The 26,571-nt window shown below is 36.0% G+C and overlaps 5 protein-coding genes across 5 annotated transcripts in view; all 5 read left to right on the top strand.

Moving 5' to 3' along the window:
- Positions 1–1,105: 1,105 nt before the first annotated feature.
- LOC109066058 (mitochondrial fission 1 protein-like) lies at positions 1,106–4,322 on the top strand. The gene is made up of 5 exons (XM_019083043.2): positions 1,106–1,260; positions 1,685–1,817; positions 1,921–1,997; positions 2,544–2,649; positions 3,755–4,322. The coding sequence occupies exons 1-5, from the start codon at positions 1,216–1,218 to the stop codon at positions 3,853–3,855; spliced, it is 462 nt and encodes a 153-aa protein (XP_018938588.1). The 5' UTR covers positions 1,106–1,215; the 3' UTR covers positions 3,856–4,322.
- A 4,676-nt stretch (positions 4,323–8,998) lies between these two features.
- On the top strand, positions 8,999–12,727 carry LOC109066056 (claudin-15-like). Its single transcript, XM_042759708.1, has 5 exons — positions 8,999–9,443; positions 11,064–11,228; positions 11,378–11,459; positions 11,941–12,048; positions 12,202–12,727. The coding sequence occupies exons 1-5, from the start codon at positions 9,227–9,229 to the stop codon at positions 12,290–12,292; spliced, it is 663 nt and encodes a 220-aa protein (XP_042615642.1). The 5' UTR covers positions 8,999–9,226; the 3' UTR covers positions 12,293–12,727.
- Positions 12,728–13,898: 1,171 nt separating this feature from the next.
- On the top strand, positions 13,899–21,356 carry LOC109066055 (dnaJ homolog subfamily C member 3-like). Its single transcript, XM_042759703.1, has 12 exons — positions 13,899–14,282; positions 15,034–15,144; positions 15,683–15,807; positions 15,900–15,974; positions 16,111–16,254; positions 17,050–17,231; positions 17,488–17,607; positions 18,409–18,514; positions 18,730–18,850; positions 18,952–19,084; positions 19,302–19,450; positions 20,095–21,356. Exons 1-12 carry the CDS (start codon positions 14,198–14,200, stop codon positions 20,232–20,234), a joined length of 1,491 nt encoding a protein of 496 aa, XP_042615637.1. The 5' UTR covers positions 13,899–14,197; the 3' UTR covers positions 20,235–21,356.
- Positions 21,357–21,506: 150 nt separating this feature from the next.
- On the top strand, positions 21,507–25,190 carry LOC109066017 (cytochrome b5 domain-containing protein 1). Its single transcript, XM_042759705.1, has 4 exons — positions 21,507–22,333; positions 22,427–22,503; positions 23,415–23,633; positions 24,218–25,190. The coding sequence occupies exons 1-4, from the start codon at positions 22,213–22,215 to the stop codon at positions 24,443–24,445; spliced, it is 645 nt and encodes a 214-aa protein (XP_042615639.1). The 5' UTR covers positions 21,507–22,212; the 3' UTR covers positions 24,446–25,190.
- Positions 25,191–25,915: 725 nt separating this feature from the next.
- Positions 25,916–26,571, top strand: part of LOC109066016 (chromodomain-helicase-DNA-binding protein 3-like) — a 47,374-nt gene continuing 46,718 nt past the window's right edge. Inside the window, exon 1 of the mRNA XM_042759706.1 lies at positions 25,916–26,259. Within this exon, the coding sequence (XP_042615640.1) occupies positions 26,097–26,259 (163 nt within the window). The 5' untranslated portion in view covers positions 25,916–26,096. The remainder of the gene's footprint in view (positions 26,260–26,571) is intronic.

The following is a 26,571-nucleotide window of genomic DNA, read 5'->3' as shown; positions in this document are numbered from 1 at the left end:
TATATTGCATCATCCCTTAATTTATTTTAAAAGGATTTGATAATTTGGTAACCAAGAAACAGCTGAAGACACATATCTTCTATCTACACTTGACCCTCTAACACTAGATCTGTCTATTCTATTTCTATACGATCTTGTTTTCTTGTTATTAAAAAAATGTAACCCTTTGACACTACTACTTTCTGTCAACTTGTTTTCTTTTTAATTATTATGAAAAAAGTAATTTGATACTCTAACACTAGGTATATCTATTTTATACACTTTTCATTATTTTTATTATATATATATAAAATAAAAAAATTAAAAACTTGCTACGTAGTAGGCCTACTTCATTAGACTAACCAGGGGCCTATACCATGAAGCCATCTCAATTAGCGAGAAATACCCGGCTGCAGCCTACATACCTCTGATTGGTTCGATCATCTTTCATAGACATACATGATAGGAAATATGTACGAAATATTTTATCCACAAATGTAAGGTTATGAAAGTCACTCCCCACTTCTCTTACTTTCTAGAAGATATACAATTTTATATAAAATCTTTATCTACCTCCTGTAACAAAAAGGCAGCTAAAACTTTGAATGTATGCTCACTTTTGTTTTTTTTGTATAATTTCTATCTGATAATTATTTTATCTTTTGAGGGAAGAGTATGTTTTTTTGTTGTGTAATCTATTTTTTATTTAGTTATTTAAATTTTTTTCCTATTTACTTATTTATTTTTCTACTCTTTCTTTTTTTGTGATTTGAAATTTTTGTATATTGTTTGGTCATCCATGAACCTTGGCTCTTTTCCTTGGCATATGTTCTGTCATACTTGTATTTTTGAATGAATGTTTAATAAAAATAAAAATAAAAACTCAGGATCAAAGCCTGAGTTGACAAAAAAGTTGATGATCAGCATCATGGTACCAAGAAAGCCGAATTGGAGAGGTCTGGTTTTGTCAACTCGAAACTAATCCTGTAACTAAATCCATGTGTCGATAATAGAACAAAAGACCATTTTACAAAAACATTCAAACCGAAACTAAGCCTTGCATTCATACCATGGATGATAACCATAACGTAATTGTAACTGTATTCGCTGTAAGAGCTGTTTATTAAAATACAAGAACATCTGCTGCTCTGCCCTTGGGAAGACTGGCGACGTCATAATCAGGGACTTTTACTTTGAAACTGTCGTGAACGCGCTGGAGTTGGGTTTTCCGCGAACATGGAGGCGGTTGTGTCAGAACTAGTGGCACCAGAAGATCTAAAGGTAAAACATTTCATCCTTTACTTTCATGGTTGTCAATCCAAAATGACATCGATGTCGTCTTGATGACAAGGTCGTATCTGGTGAAATGACCGAAATCGGGAGTTTCGACGGACGCAGTTCTAATGTACAACACCAAAACAACAACACTGAACATGACACGGTGCCACGCATAGACTTATATAAGAGTAAAACTACTATTATACGGCTACGAGGGGATATAAATACACAATATATTTATCAGTGTATTATTGTTATCCTATCATCTCACCTACTATTTTAATGGAATCATACGTTTTTCTGCTTTGCAAATTCCTGCTGTAAAAGGTAACGTTAGTCTGTCGGCCAGGGGGAGCACATGACCGGGACATCATCCTGATACCGAGTGCGTCTGATTCTCATCTATCCATGACTTTTTGTATTTTAGAGGTTTGAGAAGAAGTATAACGCTGAGCTGGTGAAAGGACCCGTCTCCAGGGAAACCACATTTGAGTACGCCTGGTGTTTGATCAGAAGCAAGTATTCAAATGACATCGTAAAAGGCATTCGGCTGTTGGAAGGTCAGTGTTCTTGGTTATTTACGGCCTGCTTGAGCTCCAGCAGTAATTGTACATATTCTTGATTTTACATACTTTAAGAAGTCATTCTGTTTTCTTTTACCAGAACTTGTTTCTACGAGCAAAAAAGATGATCAGAGAGATTTTCTCTTCTATCTTGCTGTTGCAAACTACAGACTTAAGGTGGGTTAACATTTTCCTTTTTTTTTTTTTATATGTGATGATTTTGTCACTGCTAATAAACATTCTTTATATCAGATATCTTTGTATGAAGACATCTCTAGTGTCTAGTTAAAACTGTTTCTCAGCTGTTCCTGAAGCCCTGGTACATTGGAGTTTACTGCATAATTTCAAAATCAAATCAGATCAATTAAGTAACTTTATTGTCACGTCACCATATAAACTATGTGTAAACGGTTCAATACGGAAACCAGATGACGTAAATGTACAGAGGTGAATCTCACAAAACCTGTCAAGTTTTTAGCCCAAAATCAAGGGAAATGCATATTTGAAACACACTACCTTTCAAAAGTTTTGGGTCAGTAATTTTTTTTGAATGTTTTTGAAAGAATCCTCTTACGCTCACCAATGCTGGATTTATTTGATCAAAAATGCAGTAGGAACTGGGCTTGGAAATACTTGGGTCATTTTTAATTAGTTTCCATTTGATCTCTCTCTTTCTTTTGCTCTCTTTGCCACCCTATGTCAAATTTTTTGTTCTTCTTTCAGGAGTATGAGAGAGCACTGAAGTACATTCGTACTCTGCTGAAGAATGAACCAGATAATAAACAGGCCCTGGAACTGGAGAAACTCATTAACAGTGCACTAAGAAAAGGTGAGATATGACGGCATTTCAACCAGACCAAAACAAGACATTTTTTTAAACAGTGACCATTTTAATTAAGATTTTGTGACATACACTTCCATTAAAAAGTTTGGGGTCAGTGCTATTTCATTTTTAAAGAAATTAATTATTTTATTCAGCTAGGACTCATCAAATTGTTCAAAAGTGACAATTAAGACTTTAACATTGCTAAAAAAGATATCTATTTTAAAATTTATTATAACTATATAAATGTTCATTATAAATATATAAAAGTTATATAAATGTAATACTGTTACCACAAAAATATCAAAGCAGAAGAAATGTTTCTTGAGCACCAAATTCTCCGCTCCATTTGTCATGAAGATGAATTTTTCAAGATCCATTTACAATGAGGAAAAGCATGAGGTGGTGACTGCTTTTACATGCATATTAATATTCCTATGTTAATCAGAATTTAGCAATTGGTATTCAGACATGTAAAACCACAATCCTATTGCTGAATTTCTGTTTAAGACAATTATCAGATTCCCCACATTCTGATTCCCATCCCTGGAATATACATGCTTTAATCAGAAATTTGTTGCATGTACCTTATTCAGAAAATCCACTGAAAGGAAATATATGTGCATGCTCTGCAAAACTTCCTAGTTTGACGGCAACATGCATTGCAACGGTTTTCATCACATTCTCAAGGATTGCACACAGTTTGTGGAATGAGCATTTCAACATCCTAAAATTCCTTTGCAATTCTACATCTGTAAAAAAAAAACATCACATCTTTCTCCTACCAGTCCTTGCTGCAAACTTCCATTCACTCTCTCTTCTTTTGTTGCTGAGTTACCAGCACACAACTGCATGTGCTTTTTGGCAATTGCCTGATTACCTCCATTTTATGATGGTGTTATCAGGCACTTTTAAAGGCGAGAGATGGAAGAGTCCTTATTAAATTATAGTCCTGATTATACTGTCATACTTGCAAGTATGCAAGAATATTTCAATGTCTGCATGCATATAAAAATATACGGAATTTGATGTGCATGTAAACAAATTCAAAGGTGAAGGCAATAGTGAATTAATCTCAACTGAGAAACTTTTTTTTTGTATTCTTTTTCAGATGGTTTAGTTGGCATGGCGATCGTCGGCGGTATAGGTTTAGGTGTGGCGGGATTAGCTGGTCTTATTGGTTTGGCTGTGAGCAAAGGTCCTAAGTCCTAATATGGAGTTCCTGAAGAGCGTACTTTGATTCTGTTCCTCTCCAGAAGAGAGACTTGAAGATGTCTTATAATCCTATAATCACAGAAAACCATGAGGAGGCCTGTCCCTTTTTATTTTGTATTTTTCTGACATGACTTCATTTTGAGGGCTCATATTTTACCACATTTCTTTTTGCTTTATGATTCTTGAGCTCTTTTTGGTATGTATAGAGATGTAGGGTTGGAATAAAGTAATAAGTTGTATGTTTTTCCTCTGAAACCTTTCATTTTTCAAAGGAAACTAAACTACAGAGGCTTGCCAAGGATTTGCAGTACAGGATAAGATGTATTGTAATAACATGCACTTTTGGGGTTTTCTTTTATTTTTTATTATTATTGTTTTTAATATATAAATGTACTTACACTATAGATAATTAATATGGAACATTAAAAAAAAAACTATATTAAAACCTCATGTCTGTTAATGAATTACAATGTGTGCTTACTGAACTAATAAGGTGTGTTTACATGTGTTGCACGTTTGATTTGGAAGTGTCACGCGTGACCAGCCTTGCAGTGCATTTTCTTAAAAGTAATCGTTGTCAGCACCGTGTTTATTACCTATTGGTTAACGTGTGCTGTCAAGTGTTTCATCTTGTGTGCATTTTATACTGAAACATCTGAAAGAAAAAGCACTTTTTTGCCAGTGTTTTCTTTGTCCTCCACACATCGTTGAGATGAACAAGCAATTGGAATCACTTCCATAATTCAACAAACAAGGTATTTTAAGACCAGGAATAGGCAAATAAAGGCATTTTTGAGTCTCAAACCTTGTTTATGTCAGTAAGACAGGGTTCCCATCTTTATGAAATTTTAAAATTGTGATTTCCAGACATGGAATTTTTAATTGCCCAGAATTGGCTCTTAATGAGTGCAATCTCTGTAAAATGATTAGAAAAGCCTTAAAAATTAATTAGTCAAAAGATCTGGGAATCATGTTGAGAAAAAACTGATTGTAGATTACTTTAATTTTGAATGTGGTCAGAAGCGGCTGGTTAAATAGTCACTCACAAAGTCGTTGTCCTCCGTGCATCATTAGCTCAGACACTCAGATGTGGGAGTATCTCCAACATTGATTTAAGTCAACAACTACTAGGCCTTGAAAGTAACAAATTTGTTGTAAAACATGTTTATTTAAGATAATAGCTGATAATGGCATTCAATTTAATGTTGGGTACAATTTGTACTTCCCACATTATTCATCTCAGGGACTGGCGCATATGTTAAGACATCTCAGCTTTACAATGCTGGCTTTATGGTCGCCATTAGTTGGCATCATTTTATAACACAGTATTGAGGTTACTAATTAACCGGTAAAACAGATGATGAGAAGTCTTGATGCACAAGCTGTTCTCTCCCCTATTTGTGACTTTGCTGGTGTTACATTCTGCTGGTCATGTCTAAACTTTGTTGAAGTTTGTGGGACAAATTAAAATCTGCACCGAAATGAAAGGGAGAACAAACTTGTGAATCGAGATGTGATAATTAAGATTCAAGTCAAGCTCCCGAACTCAGAAAGAAATGTACAAAACTGTCACTGAGGCAGTACCCTTTTAAAAGTTACTAATGTGTACACTTTAGGTGCTAATATGTAGTAATATTTAGCAATTAGGGATTAATCAGGTACAAAGATGTACCTTTTAGCTTGTAGGATTCTGCCTCAGTGACATTTGCGCATTTTAGATCATTTAGAATCAGTCAAACAATACCAATGCACAGGTTTTCCTGGTTATTTAATTAGTATGATTTTTGATTTGGCTAGCCTCTTGATGTTACAAGACAATAAAGAGATCATAAAAAAAGATTTACAACAGCCTGGGTCCAGAGCTCAATCATAATTCTCTTCCTTAACTCGTTTACACATTACAGATTTCATAAGGCAATTACACGACACTCTCTGTGTGTACAATATGCAAACAAATATCCCCACAGCTTATTCTTGTTTACACAAATCTATATGTTTATATTTGTCTTGTCCACTGACATGTCCCTATCTAAATTACAAGTTGACTCAATCGTTCTTCTGGAAATGCAGCTTTCCTGCACAGTAACCAAAACACATTTTTTCCAGCTAATCTAATGTGTTTGATTTTACATAACACATAAGTGTCATATAAATCACGCTATCACTAAATTATGCAATCTCATTTAACACAAGAAACTCCTTCAGGGATCTCTGATAGAGCTCTATGTTTGAGTTGAATTAACCCTGCCGAGTTTGCTGTGTGTGTTAGAGCAAAGCTTGAACCGAACCCTACAGGAGGATAGATTTCCACGAGCAGGACTCAGCATCACTGCAAAATGTCTGTTTTCTAACAGAATTATTTTATGAGTTCTTTTATGGTCCCTATAAACGACAGATCATTGAAAGTGTCATCATCGGTTTTAGGAGATGCATAACCATGTGGGAAAACTATTGTGTTTGTTAAAAGAACAATTGAAGTTGACTTACAGCAAAAGGCAAGCAAGCTAGTCATAAACCTGACCTTTAAAACCGAGAACAATCATCTGCTTATCACACACAAACAATTAAACACCGCGGCAGCACCTAGTCTAACTTTTGTCCTCTCATTGCTCACGTTACATGTGAAAGAGTTAAACATTCATTATTCTCTACATACATTTTTCTCTACATATATATATATATATAGATATAGTTGTGGTCAGAATTTGACATAGTCTACACTTTGCAGTATCTGGAAAATGTTAATCATTTTACCAAAATAAGAGGGACCCTACAAAATGCATGTTGTTTTTTATTTAGTATTGTCCTGAACAAGATTTCACATAAAAGATGCTTACATATAGTCCACAAGTTAAAAAATAATAGTTACATTTATGAAAATGACCCCCTTCAAAAGTTTATATATGCTTGATTTTTGTTTTTGTTTTTTTTGTTTAGTGATAGTTGTTCACGAGTCTCTTGTTTGTCCTGAACAGTCAAACTGTTCGCTGTTCTTCAGAAAAATCCTTCAGGTCCCTCAGATTCTTTGATTTTCCATCATCTTTTGCATATTTGAACCCTTTCCAACAATGACTGTATGATTCTGAGATTACATACATGCAACTATTACAAAAGATTGAAACGGTTGCTGATGCTCCAGAAGAAAAAACAATGCATTAAGAGGCAGGGGTGTACACTTTTGAACAGAATGAAGATGTGTAAATTTTTTCATTTAGTACTGCCCTTCAGAAGCTACAGAAGATACTTACTTGTTTCCCTACATAAAGATTGTTGCAGACCATGTACACCGCTAATGGCAAATGTTTTTCCTGATTGCAGTGATTTCTTTCAGCAGAATATACACATATATTTGAATTCACTGCATTTGATAATTTCATTCTACAGAATTTACAAAGCCTTGTATTGCAACATACATGCTTCTTTATACTGGGAATCGATTTGGGAATAAGGGTTTAAACTTCAATCTGAAAATTTTAGTTATTGCCACATGAACTTCGCCTCTGGTGTGTCAATCTTTTTTCAAATTTTTCCTTCCAAGCCATTAAACATTAATGAAATATTTGCATGTCATGTGACGTTTTATTTAAACTTGTCAAAGACATTTGATCTTTGTATATAGGCATTTCTGCGATATCATCAATGACTAAATCCTATATCTTGTGAATGTTGACACTCTTAATTTAAGACACTGGCAGGAATATAATGCAATATTTGTTTAAAAATATGATCGGTATTATAGTAATCTTTTTTAATATATTTTCTTAATATATCATGCATTATACATTGAACACAATTTGTTTCTCTTTTTTTCAACCGGGGCAGTGAAGGTTCTGTGCACCATTTACAATTTAATCGTGTCATAATGAGTTTTTCTTCACTTTGTTTTTATTTACCTTTGTGGTTACATGCACAATGTGTTCTTACCGTTCATCTGTACTTTGTTTATGTCTCCCCACAAGCTTTTCAGTGCTCAGTGAACCTTGTATAAGAAGTGTGAATGACAAATAAACTATTTTAACCACTAAACAAATTTAACCATCATGGTGACTCCTGAAGTGAGCTTTCATTTGGTGACTGTGAACGTGTTGATCTATAGGCCAGCAGATGAATATATGAGGATGTCTGACGTAGTGAGACAGATAATAAGATAAAGGAAGTAGATAAACAGTCGACAGCTTCTTCAGTTGTTCATTTAATCACTGCACCCAGTAGTTCCCCTTTTCCCTCTTTAGATAGTTATAGTGTACTCTGAAGACAATTCCAAAACATATTACTAAAAACTTCTGAGTAGCCTATTAAAATCCACTATAACTACCTGTTATTAATAACTCAGGTTAACATTTGAAAGTGTTTAGTCACTGCTTGTTTTCTTGACATGTTCTATGCTTTGTAACCTAAAAGCACTCAGTTTTACTGGCTCTTATTCGTCCCAGTTGTTTTGGTTTTTAATATTCATTTATGCGTAACATTCAAATCTTTGGGGTCACTAAGATTTTTTTATTGATTTATTTTTTATTTATTTTTCTTAAAAAAAAATATTATCTAGTCTTTATTTTATTTTAATTATTCACCAAGAACGCATTAAATCGATAAAGAGAAAATAAAAGACTTTTACGTGGTTGGAAAAAAAATTCAAATAAATGTAGTTCTTTTTAACTTTCTAGTCATCAAAAATCATGAAAATGAGGTTTCCATAAAATTATTAAGCAGCACAACATGTTTTCAACATTGATAATAATAAAGCACCAAGTTAATCGGCATATTAGAATTATTATTATTTATTTATTCATTTATTTTTTAAATCTTATCAACCCCAAACTTCTGAACAGCAGTTTATATGGATAGTTATTTCGGATATAGCCAACAAATAATTTTAATTTGGAGCGAAGCTTATTTAATTTTTCTGTGACGCCGGGTTTCTTCGCTTTGTTAATTTAGACAACTAATCACATTTTACAGTGTGCAATGTGTTTGAGTCCATGAAACATAATTGATGCATTGCAAGTGAAGGTCTGGGAATGACCATTGAACTTTAGTGATAACCAGCTGTTGAGTTTCGGGGTGTAAAATCCAAAAGCGAGACATGCACACGAGAGAGGAGGGCAAACAGAGGCTATAAATGACCCATCGCTACTTTTAACAGCACATTTCATACACACTGCTGCAATCTTGCTCTGCATGGAAAAACTGGCTCAGCTCTCGAAACGACTCGAGAAATCAACAAAACCTGGTTATTTTTCATAATTTTGCAGCCAAAGCAACACATTTTGAAAACAATTAAATAAAGCAGAGAAACACATAAGAAATAGCATATTAACGTCGATTGTGGATAATTTTGGTTTTGGCGTTTTTATAATCTAAAGCAGCCATGGATCCGGTTATTGAAGTCGTAGCTTTATTTCTTGGCTTTGTGAGTTGGATAATGGTTGGCATTGCAATTCCGAACCGTTACTGGAAAGTATCCTCGATAGATGGGACTGTGATCACCACCTCAACCATTTACGAGAATCTGTGGATGTCCTGCGCCACGGACTCGACGGGAGTGCACAACTGCCGTGAATTCCCCTCTCTGCTCGCCCTGTCTGGTAGGACAAAAACACCATACTTTAATAATTTAATCATCACAGTTGAAGCAACTTGAAAGACACCACTCTTAATAAGTTTATTTTTGGCGAAAACTCTGGTTACAATTTTTATTCCCTCACTGATAGCATATGGTTCGGAATAATTTAAAGCAAATCTTTTCTTTTCTTTTCTTTTCTTTTCTTTTCTTTTCTTTTCTTTTCTTTTCTTTTCTTTTCTTTTCTTCTTTTCTTTTCTTTTCTTTTCTTTTCTTTTCTTTTCTTTTCTTTTCTTTTCTTTTCTTTTCTTCAGTCTTATTTATGTCTTACATAGGCTATATATACACCTATATATAGGTCTATATATATATATATATATATATATATATATATATATATATATATATAAAATAGGCTATAGCCTACAGTGTTGCTTTCTGTCTGTCTGTCTGTCTGCCTCTCTGTCTGTCTGTCTCTCTGTCTGTCTGCCTCTCTGTCTGTCTGTCTGTCTGCCTCTCTGTCTGTCTGTCTGCCTGTCTGTCTGCCTCTCTGTCTGTCTGTCTCCCTGCCTGCCTGTCTGCCTCTCTGTCTCTCTGTCTCTCTGTCTGTCTGTCTGCCTGTCTGTCTGCCTCTCTGTCTGTCTGTCTGCCTCTGTCTGTCTGTCTCTCTGCCTGTCTGTCTGTCTGTCTCTCTGTCTGCCTGCCTGTCTGCCTCTCTGTCTGTCTGTCTGTCTGCCTCTCTGTCTGTCTGTCTGTCTGCCTCTCTATCTGTCTGTCTGTCTGTCTGACTGACTGTCTGTCTGCCTCTCTGTCAGTCTGATTGTCTGCCTGTCTGTCTGTCTGCCTCTCTGTCTGTCTGTCTGTCTGTCTGTCTGTCTGTCTGTCTGTCTGCCTGTCTGTCTGTCTGCCTCTCTGTCTGTCTGTCTGACTGACTGTCTGTCTGTCTGTCTGTCTGTCTGTCTGTCTGACTGTCTGTCTGTCTGTCTGTCTGTCTGTCTCTCTGCCTGTCTGTCTGTCTGCCTCTCTGTCTGTCTGTCTGTCTGTCTGACTGTCTGTCTGTCTGTCTGTCTGTCTGTCTGTCTGTCTGTCTGTCTGACTGTCTATCCAGTAATCATTTTATATTAATTAGACTTTCTTTTGTTCTTTCCGTCCTTCCTTCTTTCTTTTTTATTTATTTATCCTTTCAAATGTTTTATTTATTCGTTTTAATTTTTTTTATTTGCTTACTGCTATTTACATTTATGTGTTTCCTTTGCCATTTATTTATTTATTTATTTATTTATCTATCAGTCAAGTAGGCTAATGCTTTTAAAGTCATTTGACTTTCTTTCCTTCCTTCGTTCTTTCATTTTATTTATTTATCCTTTTTATAAATTCATTTATGTTTAGTTATTTGTTTAGCCTACTGCTATTTATCATTTAGGGCTATGTAATTTTTTTTTTTTTTTTTTTGGTCAGCTTTTATTTATTTATTTACTTAGTCTAATCATTGTTTTTTATCTTTATGCTGTTTATTTCGTGTGGTAATTATTTTATAAATAATCCTATACATTTTATACTCTTTTTTCAATACTGTATTCAGATCTTTTAGTAGGCTATGTTTATTAATACTGCATTGCAATGATAAATATTTGTTTTTCCTCAGGTTATATCCAGGCGTCTCGCGCTCTTATGATCGCGGCAGTGGTGTGTGGCACATTCGGAGTGGTGGCCACCTTCATCGGCATGCAGTGCTCGAAGGCCGCTGGTGACAACTACGTACTGAAAGGCAGAATCGCCGGTACTGGCGGCGCATTTTTCCTGCTGCAGGGTAAGACACATTGCTAATTAAACTCAACGATGACTGGAATCTCCTAAACAGCTAAACTATCGTTAAAGGAGTTCTTATCAGATTCACACTCCGAAAGCTTTATTGCTATTATATCTGTTAATCATTCTGTTTTTTAATCCCATCCAAAGGTTTGTGCACGATGATATCAGTGTCATGGTACGCGGCAAACATCACTCAAGAGTTCTTCAACCCGCTCTACCCTGGCCAAAAGTGAGTGCTCCATGGGCAATTAAAAGCGCAATGCTGCCTCCTGCTGTCTCATCTCATACTCAACTACAACTCTCATCCAACACCTGTTGGTGGTGCTCACAGCTTTATAAAGTATTAAACTTAAACTGCAAACTATAACTAAACTGCCCTGCTGTGCTTTACTATAGGTTTACATATGTTTGAGCACTTTCAGAAAAAAGGTACAAAAGCTTTCACAAATATGTACCATTAAGGTAATAACATGCACACTTAGGTTATACAAATATGCACACATAAGGTGAAATTAAGGTACCTATGTGTACTTTTTGAAAGGGTATCCTAGTGACATCTTTTGTACCTTTTTTTCTGAGAGTGAATGATGGAAACTGTGTTTGTGGAAATGAATCTTAGCACAGTGTGCTGATGGTGTCGATGAGTTTAATTTAGTTTGAGTGAAACAAATGTATGTTAGACTGAATGTTATTTTTGTGGTGTGCTATAGGTATGAGATTGGAGAGGGTTTATACATCGGCTGGGCCTCTGGTGTTCTTGCCATCTGTGGTGGAGTCTGTCTCATGTTCTCCTGCAAATTAGGCACAAAGGAGAAGAGGTGAGTTTCTTTGTCGCAATCTCTTACACTCACTCAAACACTCCTCTCTTTCACACACTTTCTCAAATAACATTTCGCCCATTGTTGTTATTTTATTAATTTGTGCATGTGTTTGGGAGCATGTTTTTTTACGTTCTGCATCTTCTCTTGCAGTTACTACCAGCCCACGCGTGAAACAGTTTACTCAGCATCCGCATCCAAGAGAGACGCTCAGAGCACTTATGGGAGAAACGCCTATGTCTGAATGAAGCAATTGTGGTCAATTTCATGGCCAAACAAAAGTAACATTAATAGTTGACTGTTAATATTCTGTCAATGTTTTATCTGTGCAATTATGTAAATATTTACTGTATACAGTACTAAATGCACAAGTGGTTTTGTAGCCACCTAAAAATAAGCCATTAATCAAGTAAAATGTTACCAAGTCGGTTTTGCTGTGCAAAAACACCTCAGAGAACATTATACAGAATGAAAGAGTTGAAATTACTTCAGTTTTGATTTAAGTTTTGAATTATTTTGTGTCCGTTACGTGAATCAAGATTTAAAAAAAAAAAAAAGATTTATAACATGTTAATTATCTTGTCCCCATTTATTTGTACAAATGACCCTGTTTTATATGATGTATTTATACAAACATTAAATAAACATGACATCACACAGTAACTACAACAGTACAACATTTCATATTTCATTGTATTCTCTATTTGTAAAAACTTTATAATTTACACTATCTATTAAAATCCTATATTTTTTTTCTAGTTTTGCATATTAATAATAACAGCAAGTTAACCACAGTTGTGGAAGCCATTACTGTATGACCGTTTAGGGACCGACATAAGAAAGCCATTCTAGAAACAACAAAATACAACAGTGGCCAGGGCAAAAAGTGGAAGTTTTATTATAAAGAAAACAAAAGTTTAACCAAATGTGGAAAACAGCATAATATATATATATATATATTATATAATATATATATATATATATATATATATATATATATATATATATATATATATATATATATATATATATATATATATATATACCAGCAGCTCTTCATTCTATTCTATTATATTCTATTCTATTCTATTCTATTCTATTATATTCTATTCTATTCTATTCAAGCTTTTCAGTTTGAAGTGGGTCAAATTCATTTATTTTGAGCTTCAGTAATAACTCGAGTGTAGTATGGCATTTTGGTGCAACCATTGTTTCTATTTTCTACGTTCTTTTAAACTGTATTCTGTTCTATATAACTAGTTATAAAACAGCATTTAGAACAGAACATAATAGAATAGGTCCAAATACATTAAAAAAAAAAAAAAAAAAAAAATCACAGAAGGCCATTATTTTTGGGAGTACGTTTATTGTTTGACACAACTCACATAATAACAGTGTTAACCAAGGTAAATATCTGAAAATGTTCTGCAAAAAATTAGCTATAACTTAAGTGTAGTGTGGTATGTTGGTGGAAAGTTAACATTGGACATTTAATAAAGTTCTATTCCGTTCTGTTGTGTTCTATAATGCTGTAAGAACATAACAGAATAGTATAAAATAGAACAGAATAGATGATTTATCATGGTAACGACGGTTTCCTTTACTATCGAGACTAAAGGCCAGGCGAGAATAAACATATCAGCTGTCAGTCCATTATAGGACGAGGGCGTGTCCGTCCAGTGCGCTAAAATAATTCGACCAATGGGACGGGACCACGTTTGTCGGCCAACACGGATGTGAGCAGCCAGTCACCACGCTGAAATGTAGGGCGATTTGAATTGTACACCCAGGAGGTTTTAAAAAGAGAAGACTTCCAAAAGTACGTGTCCGACAGCTGTTGGGTTCTGTTGTGCACAGTCACTGTCACACTGGGCGAAGCAACAACTCCCTATAAATCACAATACACGGTTTTTCCTCAGCAGTCGACAGAGTGCTGATTATTGAGAGGCACGCGGAACTAGTTTCGCATTCCTTTATTCCACTCGGACATATTTATAACCCGGACGACTGAAACACATCCTTATTGCCTGTTATTGCCAAATATGCCGGATACGTCGCTGTTATGGTGATCTGAGTATACATACTCTTTCTGTCCTACTGCGCGTAGCAAATCACAGTGGAAAGACACAGGGCTGTGATAAATGTCATCATGGAGTCGGGACGGCGGAGAGGTTTGAGCAGTGTCCTGTCCTCCCTGTCTCTGCTCTGTGTGGTCCTGGACCTACAGCTGGACGGTGAGATTTCACTTTTCATTCACACCTGAGAGTTTGCTTAGATTGAAAGGAAATCATTTCCCCTCCCAAGTTGGAGTACCATAGTATCACCATGTTTTTGGACGAGGATTATAGTAATACTATGGTATTCTTTGAAGTAACTTATCACTTAACATTTTGGTACAGGATTAAGGTAATAAAGAAATAGTCTATATATCAGAATATCATGCTTCCATCATCTCGTACTATAATTCTACCACCACAGGTGCACCAATGTACTATAGAGATCTAGAGGTGATAGTTTGTTTTTAATGAATGAATACATTATAGTGACAATCGAACATGTAATGACCATCTGCCTTGTCTTTGGAGTTGTTAATATCATACATTTAAAGCTTTTAAAAATCTTTATTGGTTAATGTTGAACAGAAACTGTAATAAAGCCAGTAGAGGTGGTAGTTCATTGTTTTAGGTTTTGGGCAGGGTGCTGTTTGCATGGTTTCACTTTTTGTTCTGTCTTTGTTACCTGAAACATAAATGCAGTGGTATGCCGTGCTGAATTACCTTTGAGGAGTTTCGTTGTTATGACACTACAGAAAGGCTTGTTGTTTTGGTTATGTAAGTTTAAGGAATGAAAACTCAAGTCAATCCCATCAGGCAGATGGAGGGTCTTCAAAGCTGCCTCAAAAAGCAGAACCTCAAAAAAAAAAAAAAAAAAAATAATAATAATTCAGCAGGTGTCATGTGCAAGTCACCTGTCTCTTTATTTCAGGTGTGTTAGGAGCAACACCTGTTGAGATTGAGCATCATCTGGAAATGGGGCGTAAGCTGCTGGCAGCCGGACAGCTGGCTGAGGCCCTGTCTCACTATCACTCAGCTGTGGGTAAGACATACACAAACACAACCGCACATGAAGGCGACACTACCATTCAAAAGATTGGGTTCAGTAAGATTATTTTAAAAGAAATGAAAACCTGATGCATTACGTTGACATTAGATTTTAAAAGGCTGCACAAGATTTCGATTTCAAACAAATGCTATTCTTTGTAACTCTTTATTCATTGAAAAATCCTGAAAAAAAGGATCATGTGACTGAAAACTGGAGTAATAGCTGCTGAAAATTTAGCTTTGCCATCACAGGACTAAATTACACTTTAAAATATATTAAAATAGAAAACAGTTTCACAATATTATAATTTTTTCTCTGTATTTCTGATGAAATAAATGCAGGCTTTGTGAGCAAACGAGACTTTTAAAAACATTTAAAAAAATTTACTGACCCCAAATTTTAAATGGAAGTTTCATTTTGTTGTTTAGTTTATGGCTTGTCAGTATTAAAATGCATTTAGGTTCAGTTTACGTAGATAATTTAAAATAAAGAAAAGATGCAGTTCATTAACAAATGCAAACGTCTTAAACAGAGGGTGACTCTAAGAACTACCTGACATACTACAAACGCGCTGCTGTTTTCCTGGCTATGGGCAAGTCCAAGTCAGCGCTGCCTGACCTGAGCCAGGCCATTCAGCTCAAACCAGACTTCCTTGCTGTGAGTTTATTTTTGTTGTTGTTGTGAAATCAAATTGAAGTATAGGTGACAGTACCGTATATACATGTTTATGGTGTGTGTTTTTTCTTCAGGCCAGACTGCAGAGGGGTAATATTCTGCTGAAACAGGGAAATACTGAAGAGGCCAGAGAAGACTTTCTAGCAGTGGTGAGTGAAACAATTCCCTTATTCTTTTATAACCCACCAACTTATTTTCTCAAACCAGATCACATTCTGAATCAACTTCGTGCTCTGTTCTGTTCTATTTCCTGTCTGCTGCTCTCTTAACTTTTCTCTCTTGCAGCTGAATCGTTCCCCGGATCATGAGGAAGCACATGATCAGCTCCACAAGGCCGATGATCTGGAGCTGCTCCAGGAAGAGGCGCATGAGGCCCATCACCGTGGAGACTACATCACTACTGTCCAGGTGCTGGAGAAAGTCATAGAGGTGAGTTAGTCTGGAGATCAAAAATGCATATGAAGCAACAGGTGTTTTTTAATATATTGCTACATGGTAATAGTAATATTAAAGGGATAATTCACCTAAAGAATAAAAGAGATGTTATCATTTATCATTGTTATCATGGCCAAAATACTGTAAAAACAGTAATATGGGAAATATTACAATTTAAAATCCCTGTGATGGTAAATCTGAATTTTCAGCAGCCGTTATTCCAGTTTTCAGTGTCACATGATCACTCAGAAATCTGATTTGGTGCTCAAGAAACATTTCTCATAATCAATGTTGAAAACAGTTGTGCTGCTTAATATATATATATATATATATATATATATATATATATAAAATATATATATATATATATATGTATGTATGTGTATATATATATAGTGTGGAAACGTTTTTATTAAATAGGATGCATTTATTTAAAAATAGAAATGTAACTTTGTACATGTCTTTACTGTAACTTTTAATCAATTGAGTGCATTCCTACTGAATAAAAGTATTTTAATGTTATTAAGTCATTATTCACTGAAAATATGAACGTTTTGGACTATGTTTAGGTGAAGTGTTCTTTAAGAATTTAACATTTTATCACGTATCAATTTATGTCTGTGTTGTTGCACTTGATTTTCTTTGAGTTTGTTAAATGAGTTGCCCTACAAATAAAATGCAAAAACAAATGTTGTAGTTTAAACTTAGCATGTCTCTGGAGATTCAAAAACACGTATGCTTAGTTGTCATCTAGCTTTGTTCTATAGTAATCTATTCTTTGTTTTCCAGCTCTCTCCCTGGGACCCCGAGTCTCGAGAACTAAGAGCCGAGTGCTACATCCGACTCGGGGATCCACGGAAGGCCATCATGGACCTGACACCAGCAACACGTCTCCGTGCAGACAACCGAGCAGCTTTCCTCAAACTCAGTCAACTACATTACAGTTTGGGTGATCATCACGACTCGCTTAGGTATGTCTTCATTATGAATGACAGACAGCCTCATTCTTTGGTTATTAAATCATAAAGACAGTATTCAAGCATCTCCTGTAAGCTGTTTCAAGGATGATTCTACAGTCATACCTTTATTAAATACAGTTGTCAATCCCACACACTGACTGTGTGTACAGTAGTAATAATATACCAATCTTGTGTGAAGCTAAAAGGAAAGTAGTCTTTTCTTTTGCTGCCGTTCACTCTGTCTTTCCCTCTTTGTTTCTGTTTTCAGTCAGGTCCGTGAGTGTCTGAAGCTGGATCAGGATGATAAGGAGTGTTTTTCCCACTACAAACAGGTCAAGAAGCTCAGCAAGCAGCTGGACTCTGCAGAAGAGCTGATCTCAGAACAGAGGTGCTGAAAACATCTCTTCCCTCTCACTTCTAGAAATTGCCTTTTAATTCAGATCTAGGCTCAGCTTACCTCACTCAAATTCATTTTTGAGTCATTTCATTTTTGGCTTTTGTTTGAGATTTGTTATATTACAATTTTTTGTTTGGTTTTAAATATATAATATTTTATTTTTAGCTATTTATATATGATTTTTTTATTTATTTTATCACATATTACATATTTATTGCATGCACTACCGTTGAAAGGTTTGGGATTCTTTTGAAAGAAATCTTAATCAATAAACCAGTCAAAACAGTAATATTGTGAAATATTACAATATAAAATACCTTTTTTTTTTATTTTAACATATATTAGAATGTAATTCATTCTTGTGATGGTAAAGCTGCATTTTCAGCCGCCATTATTCCAGTCTTCAGTGATCCTTCAGAAATCATTCTAATATGATTTGTTGCTCAAGAACCGTTTCTTATTATTAACAATGTTGAAAGCAGTTGTGCTGCTTAAAATTTTTGTGGAAAATTTCACACTTTTTTTTTTTTTTTTTTTTTTTTTTTTTTGATGAATAGGAAGTTTGAAAAGTACAACGTTTATTTGAAATTGAAATGTTGTAAGATTATAAATGTCACATTTTATCAATTTAATGCACGCTTGTTGAATAAAAGTGTTAATTTATTTGAAAATATTACTGATTTGGTTTTGAATTGTTTTAAATCTCCATCAGTGTCAATTTTTCATCATTTCTATTATTCCAGGCTTTACAGTTCTGATGATTGAATCTTTTTTTCTCCTCTTGAATGGCAGGTATCAGGAGGCCATTGAGAAGTACGAATCTGTGATGCGAACAGAGCCGAATGTGGCATTCTACACTAATAAAGCAAAAGAGAGGATCTGCTTCTGCTTAGTCAAAGTATGTTCATTTATAAATTGTAGTTTGGCTGTTTTACAGCTTTTTAAGGGGATGAAAGCCCCTCTAGTCTAGCTGTCATGATAATTGTCATTTATAAGGTATGTGCACGTTCACATGGTTAGAGGTTAATAAGAGTAAGAACATCAAGAGTCTGGTTTTGGTGTCTAGCCTCACTGGTTATGGTTTCCTCTCTCTCTCTCTTGTGACTCCTACAGATGAAGAGTGCTGAGGAGGCCGTAGACATTTGTTCAGAAGCCCACCAGAGAGAACCTCAGAATATCCACGTCCTCCGGGACCGAGCGGAGGCCTACATCCTACAGCAGGAATATGAGAAAGGTAGTACAACACTCATTGATTACTATATAATGTACTGAATATTCAAACCTTTTCATTTCTTTTGAATAAACTCACGTTTCTTCCTCTGTTCCTCTTCTCAGCTGTGGAAGACTATCAGGAGGCACGGGAGTTTGATCAGGAGAACCAAGAGCTTCGTGAAGGTCTTGAACGAGCACAGAAGCTCCTCAAGCAGTCTCGCAAGAGAGACTATTACAAGATCCTGGGGGTCAGCAGGTAAAGCAATGACTGATGATCGAAATCCTGCCTGAAATCGTTGCAGACAGTGTTACTACCTTAACTCTTTCTGTCCTGTTTTATGGGAATGATGCAGAAAATCTGGATAAAGGTTGTTTCTGGGGCACCTAGGCAATAGTAACAATGTATGCATGTTTGTTTAAGCCAAAACAAGGTGGTTTGACTGAAGTGCTTGTTTCTTTTCACTTGTTTTCAGGAGTGCCAACAAACAGGAAATCATAAAAGCGTACAGAAAGCTGGCTCAGCAGTGGCATCCTGATAATTTCCAGTCTGAAGCAGACAAGAAAGAGGCAGAGAAAAAGTTTATTGATATCGCATCAGCAAAGGAAGTACTCACAGATCCAGGTAGGAAAATGACAGCAAAAACTAAATGAAACATGAATAAGTCAAATTATTGAAATTGTTGTTGAAAATTTATATTGTCAGTTTTTTTTGAAAGCATTTTGTTTCAGCTTTTTTTTTGTCGCTGGATGTACATTACTGGCCAAAAGTGTGCTGACCGAGGCTGCATTTATTTGATAAAAAATCCAGTAATGTTATGAAATATTATTATAATTTAAAATAAAAATGTTCTATTATATTTTTCTAATATTATCAATATTGAAGCCAGTTGTGCTGCCTAACATTTTTGTGCAAACCGTGATACAGTACCAAGCTCAAAAATTTGGGGTAAGTAAGATTTAAAAAAAAAAGAAATGAATTCATACTTTTATTCATCAAGGATGCATTAAATTGACTAAAATAGACTGAAGCAATGGCTTCTAAAATTTCAGCTTTGCATCACAGGAATAAATTACATTCTAAAATATATTACAAAAGAAAAAAAATATTTTAAATTATAATGATATTTCACAATGTTTTTACTGTTTTTGATCAAATGCATTCAGCCTTGTTGAGCATTAGAAGCTTCTTTTAAAAAACATTTTAAAAAAGTGTGTATGGAGATTAACTTCAAATGTATGGATTCTTCTTTATTGCTTTCTATACAGAAATGCGTCAGAAGTTTGATTCCGGCGAGGACCCTCTGGACCCTGAGAATCAGCAGGGTGGTGGAGGAGGCAGAGAATGGCCCTTTGGCTTCAACCCCTTTGAGGGCGGAAACTTTCACTTCAAGTTCCACCGACACTGATAACAGAGGCTGATGCAGTATAAACAGACAATGATTTGGACTAAGAAACCTGGCTAGAGAACCAGCTTTATCCAAACTGAACTTTGGAGGAATCTAATCAAACAGAGGTTGTTTTTGATGTTGAGACTTGAATCCACAGGCTGTTGGACTTCTCCAGGAGCAAATTACTTGATCTGGCAAACACTATTAGTTTAGTGTTTGATTTCCTGTCCTTAAACATGGAGTCTAGTTGAACTTGGAGTCTTAAAGGATTAGTTCACTCATCATTTACTCACGCTCCACTTGTTCCAAACCTGTATGAGTTTCTGTCTTCTGTTGAACACAAAATGTTGGTATCTGAACAGTTGATGAGCATAGAATTTTATTTTTCTTGCTGTGGAAGCAATAGTGCTCATCAACTGTTTCAGATGAAACTCGTACAGGTTTGGAACGGGTGGAGTGTGATAAATGATGGCAAGGTATTCAATCTGGAAGTGAACTAATCCTTTAAACCCAGCTGAGTCATTTCGGCTCAACATTTTATATCTTTCATTGAAGTATGTGCCATCTCTAACATTACTTTATCTCTCTCATACTGTCTTATGCTGCCTTTTGATTTTTGAATAACACTCCAGATTTTAGGGTTGTGGTTTCTTGTAGACTGTGCCATGTACTTCTGACACCAGTATATCAAAACAGTATGTCACGCTTTTTGGCAAAGGAAGTACCTTTTCATATATCTTTGTTTAATTTCTGTTTTTTGTTTTTACACACCCAACTGCACAAACCCACCAGAAATGACCATGCCACTGGGCTGCTTTATAGCCTGATCTGATACCAGTTTGCACAAGAGTTTTTTTACTGAAATCGTTGCTAAAAGTTTACATGACAGAATGTTTATCAATTTACAGCTGTTGCTGATGATGAATCAGATGGCAGTCTATGAAGCAGCCTTTAGCTGATTTATTTTCTTTTGTCTAATAAATCAACAATATGTCCCACAACAAAGCTTTGAAACTATTATGTTAAGTAATGAGTTACCCCTGCACTTTCTAAATTCAAGCTGAAGGTCAATAAACTTAAGAAATCAGTAGCTATTTGAAAAGAAATGTAAAAAAAAAAAAAAAAAAAGTATTATTCAAAGATTCATGAAAAGTGGCAAACAATATTTAAAAGGTTTGCAGGTTTTTTGGGTATATGCTTGTTAGGGTGTGCTGACATGCCAATGCAAAGTCTCCTTTGACCTTTCTGATGTTAAGGACATGGGTCTTCCTAAGGTTTTATGCTTGTTTTTTTATTTGTTTTGTTTTAAGCTAAACAAATTCATGAAGATCTCCAAGATATGCTGTATTTTTTTATTTTAAAAAAGAGTATTGAAGACTTGTTTGTCAAGTGTCTGTTTAAAAAAAAATCAAGACTTTTTTTTTTCTTCTAGGATATATGTATGGAATTGAAAGTCAAGGCAAGCATCACATTTACTTTTATTTAAGGGTTAGAGGTTCTCCATCTTTCTTTCTTTCTTTATTTTGTACTTCTACCCAAAGGGTGAAAAAAATATGATTGAAAAAAATAAATCAAACAAGAAATACACAATAGTCTACAGAAGTATACTATAATGGGAAATCTTGTAAGCAAAACATAAAAACTAATGGCAAAACTGTACAATAAGGAGCCATTAGTGATCACGACAATGAAATTACTTTAAAGCATTTTTTCATATTTTGTTATGTTTATTTTAACATTTACTAATAGATTATTATGGGTTAATTTTAACTAATACATTAAATAACGTTGTCTAATTATGAAGTTTTACCAGGTTTGAAGGGCTTCCGTAGGTTGCGCGCTCTTCTCCCTGTGCGTCGGTTACCACAGCAACCAGTGAGCTTGTGCGCGTTTCCGTGGCCGCCTCGCAAGTAACAACAACCAGCTTCTACAGTGACCGAATACTCTTTAAATCACGTAAACTGTTTTATATCTCCAAAATCGGAGTTTTGTAAAAATGCGGCGCACACATTATTTCACGCCGAAGGAGGTATCCCTTCACAACACTCTCAAAGACATATGGGTGTCGTACCTGGGCAAAGTCTACGATCTCACACCGCTGCTGGAGGAATACAAAGGCAAGTAACGTGTACGGATTATGTTGTCCCCAAACTTTTGTAATGTAGTATGTATTAACTGTTTATTAAAAGCAGTATCTCTCTCTCTTATAGGTGATGTGTTGTTGAAACCTATCACAGAGTATGCAGGAAAGGACATCAGTCACTGGTTTGACCCAAAGACAAAAGATGTAAGGCACTGTATAACATTCGCAAAACTTATTGAAAGTATATTTTAATGTTTTTATGTAATTTAACTAAACCAAGGACTACACAGGAAAATCTCCCACGCAAAGAACTAGCCTAATTTAGTAATTTTGCCAAGTTTTTTTTTTTTCAAATATATTTTCATACTTTTAATGATAATTGCAAAGATAAGAACCAAAACTAAAATCTATATATTTTTGAAAACTATTTCCATTTCAAAAAAGTATGTTTTTCCCTATAGTATAACCAAAATCAAACTAGGCTACTACACTTTTTCTTTTCTTTTCTTTTCTTTTTTTTTTGCCTTAAAGGGATTTTTTTTTTTTTGCCTTAAAGGGAAATGTTAAATATTATCTAGTTTTTTTTTGTTAAAGTCACCATGAAATCAAAACTGACTTTTTATGGACAATATTTTTTTTTAATTAAGAAATACTTCATTGCAGTATTTTTTTATAAATGTCTTTTCCATGCACATCATTATTTTTAATTCATATGTCCATGTAATCTTTAATAATAATAATAATAAATAAATTAGTTAATAAATACATTTCCCTCTCTTTGCAATGATCTCTTGAGAAGATCTCTCTTCAATGATCTTTTCTCTTCTTCTGATGAGGTGTGTGCCAGCAACCTGTCACTCACATGAAATATTGATAATGTGGCAATTAGCAAATGACAACGATCCGGTCAATTCCCAAAGAAACGAATTCGAGTCCAGCCCTACATTATTTTCTCATTTGAGAAGCCATTTTACTTATAAATATGTCACAGTAAGGGAAGAAAAAACAATTTTCTTTTCAATGCCGACAAATCTTCTGAATGACCAAACATGTTTTCACATGATTATGGGGCTGATATTTTTGTTGATTCACAGTGTTGTGTTTTTCCTTTTTAGATTCTAACACATGTTGACCCCTTGACTGGCTGCATTAAATACTACACCCCTAGGGGGCGCTTTTTACACATACCCCCTCCCTGCCCTCGCACTGACTGGGCCAATGATTTTGGGAAGCCGTGGTGGAAGGATAACCGTTACGAGGTTGGGCTGCTGTCTGTCAAAACACGCTGGATCCGCATTATCAACACTTTAACCTCCCAGGAGCAGAGGCTGGAGGTAGGCCAATATTAACCTGGCATAGGTTGTAAAGAGCAGAACATGCTGATTCATCTGCAAAATGACTTCAGAATTGTGCCCTAAAAAGTGCTTATTAATTATTAAAGCATTCCTGAGATAAAATGCCTGCACGGAGCACATTCCTTATGTGAGATTGCATGCTTGCACTGCGCCACTGCATACTGAAGAGGGCAGAGTTGCACTGTTTCATCGCTTTGTAGCTCCTCTCCATCTTTTGATTTCGTCCTCCCTCCCACTCTTTGCATCTGATCCTTTTCCAGCTTGAAGGAAATGGACCTAATGTTGAGCCTCTGGCATTACAAGCATTTTCAGACTATCCGTGCTGATTCACTTGCTTCAGCGGCCACCAGGCTGCATCTTAAACTCTGGGCTGAATAACCATCTGGCAGTTTTCATTCAGCCCAGATACATAGAAGTATCTGTCCTTTCTACGGGCCAGTCAAAGAAAAACATTCTTGACCTGTGTCTTTCTGTAGGACTGTTTATGTGCATTCACAAAATAAACATGTATTTGGAGCACTTTTTAGCAGGCAAATAGTTCTAAGCTGTTGTTTTCTAAGCAGGTTTGCTCGGAGGAGACTCTGAATGAGATTCTCCAGCGATACCTGTGCTACAATTCCCATGCAGCAAGCTACACCTGGAAGCACAATGGCGTAAATTTGGACATGAGCAAGACCCTGAGTGAAAACGGCATCCCTGAAGAGGATGAGTTTTACTGCGGAAGCCCAGAGTGTGACCTCTTCTCTCCATCCATATGTCTGTATTTCAACGACGACCTCACTGAACTCTAAAAAACGCAATACGAACAATGGCATATAATTCATTTCAATATCCACTGCAAGCCATTTTGAGCGAGAAGAATACACCACATCAACTATTCATGTGTTCAGTGTTTCATCGATTCCTGTCTGTGGTTATCTTATTGCAGCTCTGGGCTTCATCCAATCAAATGCTGAGCAACAGAATAAAAATGATTAATGCCAGCCTACATAATAACCCCCTGAACCATTAAGTCTGGTGGTTGCCATGGTAATTGCTCGGAGGAAATGCTGTAGCTACTGTATTGTAGGCCCCAGCAGGCTCTCAACCCTAATTAAGTAGCATTATATATGTATGCATGTACACAGAAATGATTTCATGCAGCCAACATTTCAATTTAATCACTGCTTTATGAGACTATGCCACTAACATCTACAAACGTGCATCTTTTTCTAAGCAGTTTAATTTGCCTGTGCACTGTTTTCTTGGTCTAAATTTTTAGGAAGCTTTTCTTTTCTTTAGAAAAGAACATCTAGAACATTGGCTCTCATCCAGAGGGGCCGGGGCCCACCAGGGGGCCTAGAGATTGCTTAAAATGATTTAAAATATGCTTTAAATATTTCTAAGACCTGGAAAAGTCATGGACATTTTTAAAATTGTCAAGCTCAAAAATATTGTACAGGGTAGAGACTGCTGAGAAATCATTATTTGCGTGTAAAAAGGTTGAGAACTGCTGATGTAATCTATACCAACCAAACATTAAAAAACTAAATTAGACTAGCTACATAAGACAATTTGTATTTAAGACAGGAAGAAATAGATAAAGCTTATTTGCATCAGTTCCACTTACATTAATGTTTTGCTTATGGCAGGCAAATATGAAATGCCAAACTTCACAATGCAATATGCGTATTTGCAAAATATTATTGTAATTCATCAGCTAATAATGTAAAATGATCTATTCCATTTCCTTTTCCTAATTATTTAATCTATTCTGGGCGGCTCTGAGAACTTGCTTGGTTTTGTCCTGACCTTAAATAGTTAATTTTTAAGCAATGCAACATGATGTAAGTGTGGGCATGGCTGCAGCATCGCTCCCCCTCCAGCCCACCTCACATCAGCCCCGTCGGTCCACAATTTTTTTTTTTTTTTTTTCTGGATTTGTTTTTACAAAGGTGGGGGCCTTAAAAGAATATTAAGGTGGCCATGTTTGTTCGATTCGTGTTGCGCTGCGTACAGTGCGCGCGGCGTTACTACGTGCACTTGGCAAGTCTGAAGCAGTGAGAGACCGAAAGCTCACAATAAAACGAGTTGAAACACAGTTGCAATCAGCTATATTCCCCTCTCCAGTAACAATGTTATTCTTTTTAAGGAGGGAGGGGAGACTGGAGAGAGAGAGAGAGAGAGAGAAAAAAAGTAGAAGGAGGAGGAGGAGGGGGGCGTTCTGAAATAATATAGTCAGCCATTTTTATGTAAGGGGATTTTTCTTATTGGGGGGTGGGGAGGGGGGGTTGTTAAAAAATAAATATAAGGGCGGCCATCTTTGTTTCTCTGCCTTGTAGTGTACAATATTCCAAAACGCCCCCCACTTTTTGTGTGTCGATTTGAATATTAAATAAATATCATAATTCGGAAGGAATACACTTTTGCATCTCGCGGAACGGGGTCACCGACGGGAATATAATGTCCTCTCTTCTCCGTTCTTGTGAGGAAGATGAGGGCACGGCGGTTAATTCCGAGGGAGGAGATTTTGATGAAGAAGAAGACGACGGAGACCTGGACGAGAACGCAAGCGACATAAACTCACCGGCGGCGCCTACAGAAACTGCAGCAAGAGCCGCGCCAGGTACCGTACAGTCCGCGGCACACGCGGGAGCGCGCGTGGGGCACAAAAACACATCGAAACAACTGCGAATGGTCCTAAAACTGCGATAGCGACAGCTGCGCTACTGCATACTTCATGCTGGCTCCCCTAAAGCGGTTAGGCGTTATGTACGCTTCATTTATCCGTGTGCATTTCAGCAAAGAGTTGCATAGAGTTTGGCTAAAGTTGACCGATCCCCTCTCTCTGTCCCGTCTGTGTCATTCATCAGGTCTGTCATATGATGGTGCTTTTTCATCTCCAGCTGTGATCCGACAATGGATCATTAAGCCGCCA

The sequence above is a fragment of the Cyprinus carpio genome, chromosome A7, assembly GCF_018340385.1.
Source record: "Cyprinus carpio isolate SPL01 chromosome A7, ASM1834038v1, whole genome shotgun sequence".
NCBI classification, from domain to species: domain Eukaryota; kingdom Metazoa; phylum Chordata; class Actinopteri; order Cypriniformes; family Cyprinidae; genus Cyprinus; species Cyprinus carpio.
Note: the sequence above shows the minus strand (reverse complement) of the source record. Positions and strands in the feature narration are given on the sequence as shown.

Bases quoted from the DNA above. Each gene is read 5' to 3' on its own strand.
- LOC109066058 (XM_019083043.2), top strand. From the start codon at position 1,216: ATGGAGGCGGTTGTGTCAGAACTAGTGGCACCAGAAGATCTAAAG. The intron at 1,818-1,920 runs GTCAGTGTTCTT...TTCTTTTACCAG, and splicing joins AGGCATTCGGCTGTTGGAAG to AACTTGTTTCTACGAGCAAA. The intron at 1,998-2,543 runs GTGGGTTAACAT...TTCTTCTTTCAG, and splicing joins TTGCAAACTACAGACTTAAG to GAGTATGAGAGAGCACTGAA.
- LOC109066056 (XM_042759708.1), top strand. From the start codon at position 9,227: ATGGATCCGGTTATTGAAGTCGTAGCTTTATTTCTTGGCTTTGTGAGT. The intron at 9,444-11,063 runs GTAGGACAAAAA...GTTTTTCCTCAG, and splicing joins CTCTCTGCTCGCCCTGTCTG to GTTATATCCAGGCGTCTCGC. The intron at 12,049-12,201 runs GTGAGTTTCTTT...CTTCTCTTGCAG, and splicing joins TTAGGCACAAAGGAGAAGAG to TTACTACCAGCCCACGCGTG.
- LOC109066055 (XM_042759703.1), top strand. From the start codon at position 14,198: ATGGAGTCGGGACGGCGGAGAGGTTTGAGCAGTGTCCTGTCCTCCCTG. The intron at 18,515-18,729 runs GTATGTTCATTT...TGACTCCTACAG, and splicing joins TCTGCTTCTGCTTAGTCAAA to ATGAAGAGTGCTGAGGAGGC. The intron at 19,085-19,301 runs GTAAAGCAATGA...ACTTGTTTTCAG, and splicing joins AAGATCCTGGGGGTCAGCAG to GAGTGCCAACAAACAGGAAA.
- LOC109066017 (XM_042759705.1), top strand. From the start codon at position 22,213: ATGCGGCGCACACATTATTTCACGCCGAAGGAGGTATCCCTTCACAAC. The intron at 22,334-22,426 runs GCAAGTAACGTG...TCTCTCTTATAG, and splicing joins GCTGCTGGAGGAATACAAAG to GTGATGTGTTGTTGAAACCT. The intron at 22,504-23,414 runs GTAAGGCACTGT...TTTCCTTTTTAG, and splicing joins TTGACCCAAAGACAAAAGAT to ATTCTAACACATGTTGACCC.